The following is a 6,000-nucleotide window of genomic DNA, read 5'->3' as shown; positions in this document are numbered from 1 at the left end:
CTTTTAAAGGTCTTTAAGTAGTTTAAATGAGCAGTAAAATGACAGTGCCCTTCTTAGGTAATTGATGTTAGTTCTGAGCTTTACATCATCACAGGTGTGTAGTTACTGAGTATAAACAAACTTTTTCATGTGTTCTTGCTTATGCTATTCAACACTAAATGTGTGGCTGCGAAGCAGAAAAGGGTGGTTATGCTTAAGCAATCATATCATTCAACTGTTAGGCTTGAGCAAGCCTCATTGTTCATTCAGTTTGGGGACTTAAATCTAGATAGCCTTCTGGTCTCAAAGCCCATATTACCAACCCTAGTTCTAAAAAAGATCCTTTTACCCTTTAAAAATAGATTGTCCTGGAGCTGCCATAGGTCTGCCAGAGCAGCTACAAGCTGGGGGAGTGAGGTGCCCACCAGGACTAGCTCCCATTTTCTCTCACAGACAGGAGCAAGTTGTACAATACCTTATGACTTCAGACTCCCCTTTTATGTCTCTGTTCTGCCCCCATCTAAGCATCAGTCTCTCTCCCAGCTGCACAGTGGCACCTTTAAAGCTTTGCTGAAGTAGCATGGAAGCAGTTAAGGGCTTTTGAAGTAGCCTTTGCCTTGTTGCAATGCCTCAAAAGGCTGATGAACTTCTGGATGGAAAAATCACCTCTTTTCTTCCATATAATCATCTGTCACAAGCATACCCTCATCTTTACAGAAAAACAATGTAAGGTAAAGGAATTAAGGAACAGAGGCTATATAACAAAGCAGTCACTTCTTCCATATCTCTTTTGCATAATGTGCTGGCCGTGGACCACCGGTGGCTGTTTAAAATCAGAAGTCTTGATTCCTCAGATACACAAACCAAGTGTTGGATTGCCTCATGTGGTTCATGGTGACCATCCAATACAGTATTAACAGAATTTATCATCTCCTTAGTAAGATCTATTGGACTTAGAATCTATAAATACTATCACCTTGGATGCAAAGTTGGGGATGTGTTGGCTTGCCCTTCTTGACTCCAATGGCTCTGGTTTTCCGAATGTCTGCTAACCTTTGGGGAAGAGTAGAGTTGCCAGATATCTAAGTTACCTCCAGAGTGTAAAATCTCTGATCATCTCATAATTAAGGCATCACAAATTTGATGATGCTTGCTTTGTGATTATCTAGAAATCCATAGTAGAAAAACTACGTATATATTTATAATAATTATATATAAATTATAAAAACAGGGGACATGGCCCCTGTGATAGGGCCACTCACTACAAAGCCATAGGCTCAATCCCTAGTACTGCAAAAATATAAAATAGTGATCTGTGGTTTCTGTAAGGACAAAGTGATAATCTCATAAGCACGCAACAAGGATGCAATAATGGATGCAGTTATCTTTTTAAATATTCACTGTTTAACCCTAGATTGGCTGAGAGGAATTTTACTGAAGCATTGGTCCCCAGCACTGCCAATAGCCTGCACCCCATGTGGAAGAAACAGAAAATCCTGAGCAGCTTTCAGCCAACTCTCTGCTTCATGTGGCTGTGGCACCATTAACAGGCTAAGTAAAGCAACACTCTTCTTCCAATGAATTTCTTAGGCTTTTTCAGAGGTATATTGCCTACTGAGATGTATTATAGTTCTTATTTTGCTTAAGGCTTTAAGGAATTGCTTAATAATTAGCAGTTAACCTCTTTGGATCTGTACAAATTCAGCACTTGGGGTAATTGTTTTTATGATCATAGATGAAATGGCAGAAAGCAAAGCTAGGAAGGCAGTGATTACTATCCTGGGCTTTTTGACACCCCTGAGTATTTCTAGTGATCCCAAGAGGGACTATAAAATTCCCAAATCAATATTTAATTTGAATTCACTTTAATATATATATATATATTTTTAAAGTGGCATATGGCACTTTGAGGGCAGGAAGAAAAAGTCACAAAGTCCACAAACATAAGGGTGTCAGCTCAAAAGGCTGGACATTTCTGCATTATTGGATCAACGCTCACAGTAAACATTTCTTAACAAAGGCATGTTGAATTTGGTCTCATTCATTACAGAGTAAAGAACGTTTACTTGTTTGGTCACATCTTCATCCCTTAAGAAATATTTAAAAATCATATTTATTTCTAATTCAACATGTCCACTTGTGCATTTCCAAAACAGCAGGCTTTTTAAAAGAATAAGAACTGTAAACACAAGAAACAAGTTTTTGACTTCCTACAGTCAGGTTCACAAATCCACATACTGTACATTCATAGGTGAGGTTCAGCCTGTCACCCACTTCTTTGTTTCTATAATTACACAAGCATAATAAATACATCTGATCTGAAAGGTCACTTAAAATGAGTCATGATAATTTACAGTACAGTACGATTCAGTTCAAGTGCAAAAATAACTGTCTGCTTAGTTCTTTTTCTTTCACTTACTTTAAGCTGTGTTTTGTGGTGAAGCTAGACTCCAAATGTAGAATTTCTTCTCCCACACGCAGAACTGTTGTGGAGAAGCCCTCAGTTTACACTAATCCTGTTTAGTCAAAATGTGAATTTAAATGAGTTGCTTAGTTCTATCTTTGCTCTTTCCTGTGCTCAGCCACGGCTGTTATGTAGGATAGAACTGATCTTCATTCAGCTAAAGCAGTATTCCCTTTCCACAGCCCTCCCTGAGGCTTCCTACTAACCTCCACTTTCATTTTTTTTTTTAGCAGCAAACATTGTGTGATTCACCAGCCACTTTCTATGGTGGTGGTAATATATAGTTGTATACCCAAATCCCAATTTTCCAGTGTCTGACTCTTCTTGGGCAAGACCATACCAAGATTCATTCGTTTAGTCATTAGAAAGTATTCTATTCACATCCTTTCCATTCCAGTTTCCTACTTACCACCTCACAAACAAAACTGACTTACAATGTAATTTTTAAAAATTATATCCCTTCCCCCAGGCACTTATGTCTTATACTGTTCTTTGTAAATAGTACTGCTTAATTAAAGAACCCTTAGGAATTCAGTGGTTTTTGCTTGTTTTATTTCATCAGCTAATTAGAGCCCAAATCACTACAAAATATTAAGCAGTGATAGAGGCTATTTGTAATGTCAATATGCTGAACAAACCCTTGTCAATCAAGCCACAGGATATTGAGTTGTTTTCTCTGAAATATTCCCCCATTTCTGGTCATTCTTAAAGCCCAACTTAAGCTTGAAAGCTCACCTTAGCTTGCAGTAGTCAGTAACAGCTTTTTTTTGCTCCAAGAGTTGACTGGTTTTTATTACATACCATACATATATAAAAATACATTTGCTAGAGATATGTAAAATTTATTGTGAAGTTTTCAACTTAAAAAAGCATATGTACTGCTAACTTATCTGGCTACTTTTTAAATATATCTTACAAGTTTTAAATGGTTCCTTTCAACAGACACAAAATTATACATGTACTCTTCCCAGTTTGTATTGAGAACCCAATAATCAGAATAAATAATCAGAAGAGGGAAATTATACCAGTCTCCACCATGAAATCCTTTGGTTCCCTCTACTTAGTGTAAACTGTGGCTTCTACCTTTCCCGCACCTACACATTGCTATAACTCACAAAGAACTCAGAGCCCTTCCTAAATGCTGCTTCCCTTAACTCCAGTGGAACTGTGGAAACTTCCCTTTTCCTGCCTACATGTACTGTAGCTCACATGTGTGTTGTGTTTCCATGATGATGAGTTTAGATATTCAGAGGTGTATGAAGAGGCATGTTCTGGGTTGGGGGCTGCGCTTTCTGGTGTCCCACAGGAGGAGCCCAGTCCATGCAAGGTGAGAGATGGGGAGGCTGTTCTCAGTGTCCTGCAGTGGCAGTCTGAGCCCGCTGTTCCTCACCTTCCTCCACTCCAGGGGCCCCACTGCGGGGAGCAGGGCTGGTCTGTGTCTGAGATGCTGCTGTGTCAGGGGATGGCTGGTTCCTAGGTGGGTCGGAGTGAGTTTCACGTGGGACATGCTGGGCTCCACCAGTTGGAGAAATTTCCCGATTCTCACTGATCCCCTGGAAGGAAAACAGATGCCCCAGGGTGAGAGAAAGCAAGTAAATCCAACCCACGTGTGTAGTTAAGCAAGCCAGCAGACATGGGGAGATCATCCTGAAGTGCTCATTTCAGGGACAAAGGAATAGAGGAGTAAGAGTTGAATGTCTTACCTTTCATCTCCTTTCCTAAGTGCAACTGCCAGAGCCGCATGAAAGACATAAACACTATAAGCAGACGTATATTGTGCATTAAAGAAAATTATCATCAAAATGTCTGTTACTACTAAATAAACATAGGAAATAGTTACTGAGCTGTTTTACCCATTTTGCAAGTCACTAGACAAGGGCCTTGGGACAAACTAGGCCACTTGCTAAGACTTCACAATACAAGAGTGAGAAGTCATTCCATTAGTAAGTAAATAAGAAATTGATTCTCAGCCTTAGAGACAGCTATGAAAAGAAATGTCCTCTAACAGTCCTAATGTATTCTTGTGATTTCACAAGTCATACATGTCACAAAGAACAGCAAGTATAAGCAAGCACTTAGGTAATCAATGGTAAGTGACTGAGTATACACAGTCCAGTGCATTTTCATAAAATGTCATATTCATTTTGTAAGTTAGGAAACATGCTTTAAACAATGATTGATTCTGATTTAGGGAACGCCATTTCCAATAGTTGAATACAAAATTTCTTTTTATTTTAAAGTCTTCCTCTCTTATAAAATTTTGGATGCTCTAAAACTACTTAAATATAAAGCTGACATGGCCTATCAAGCAAAAGACAGAAACTAATAAAGGGGGAAGTAGATTGATTCCTTTTGTCAAACTGCTCAAAAAGTCACTCATTATCCAAAGTTAGGATATAGTTATACAATTCTAAGTGAGTCAATGTGGTTTGACTTGACTTTGGAAGAACACCCCTCTGGGAACACTTGTTTTTCAGGTAAGGCTATTGCAAATGTTCCACTGAATTAGGTGTCCCATCAGATCCATACAGTGGCTAAGTTGTTAGTTAATTTAAGAGATACTTATTGCGTTCCTCCTATACATAATCTCCCACTGGAGTAGCGGAATTATAGAGATAAATATGGCCTCCAAGAGCAAGAACTACACATTCTTGCTGCAGCTGGTACACATCTACACTGAAATTTAAAAGTAGGTATGCAGTTGTATTCATAACCTGACTTACAGAATTATAACCCTTTGGTATACCCCTTAATAATTTTTTAAAGACACATACAAGGCTGGAATGATTTATTTCTTTCAAGAATTGTCAACACCTTTGTAAAGTTTCCTGAACTCCAAGAGATAAAATTTTCCCTCTATGGGATCCTGTAAACACTCTTAGAACACAGTTATTATAAACAGTTATTTGTTTGCATGTCTATTTTTTCCCTCTAGGCCTTCAATAAATCTTGATGAATGAAAGACAAGCAAGTGAAGGTAACATATTAGCCCAGCTGAGGGTTACCTGTAAAGGCTGTATCTCAGAAGCACGGTTGTCTCTGGTCAGTTGTATCAACTCTTTAACTTGATAGAGTGCGTAGACAAAGGTTACCCAGGGAGAGGAACTGACCCCCCAGGCTGGTTTGTTCACATCCTCTTGTTCTTCCTGGTGCTTGGTTTTCTTGGGTGGAAGCCTGGGCTCAGTGCGCGGCATGACATCTTCTGTCTGTTGCTGTACCAAGTCAATGGTTGCTATGGGAACAGGACTGGAGGGAACAGGAATCCTTTCTGCCAACATTGTCTTATCTGAGGAGAAAATTTTGATAATATTTTCCAGAGGTTTTTTTTTTTACACATTTATACAAAGATTAAAAGAAGCAAACCAAAGGCCTTATGTGTGGTGATGCACTCCTGTAATCCCATCTACTTGGGCGGCTGAAAATGAGAAAAACTAGTATTGGTCATGTTTCCTAAGGTACTCAATGCAGTTAAAATCTTTCATAGAGGCTTCTGTAACAGCAAGTTTTTCTCTTAACAGAAGCACTTCAGGTACTTGAGATTGGTGCTCCTGAGAGAA

General features: G+C 38.9%; 1 protein-coding gene across 3 annotated transcripts in view; it reads right to left on the bottom strand.

The window, feature by feature from the left end:
• Nucleotides 1–1,827: 1,827 nt before the first annotated feature.
• Mfsd6 (major facilitator superfamily domain containing 6) overlaps nt 1,828–6,000 on the bottom strand; it is a 61,052-nt gene continuing 56,879 nt past the window's right edge. For 2 of the 3 annotated variants that reach the window (XM_069995667.1, XM_069995668.1), the window contains exons 6-7: nt 5,449–5,729; nt 1,828–3,996 (exon numbers count right to left, since the gene is read on the bottom strand). In XM_069995667.1, coding sequence (XP_069851768.1) covers nt 3,793–3,996; nt 5,449–5,729 — 485 coding nt within the window. In that variant the 3' untranslated portion in view covers nt 1,828–3,792. Of the gene's footprint in view, nt 3,997–4,146; nt 4,172–5,448; nt 5,730–6,000 lie in introns of all 3 variants that reach the window. The other variant, XM_069995669.1, reaches the window with a different exon arrangement.

The sequence above is a fragment of the Dipodomys merriami genome, unplaced genomic scaffold (assembly GCF_024711535.1).
Source record: "Dipodomys merriami isolate MVZ:Mamm:240054 unplaced genomic scaffold, mDipMer1.0.p SCAF_49, whole genome shotgun sequence".
NCBI classification, from domain to species: Eukaryota; Metazoa; Chordata; class Mammalia; order Rodentia; family Heteromyidae; genus Dipodomys; species Dipodomys merriami.
This window is presented reverse-complemented; position numbering and strand designations above follow the sequence as displayed.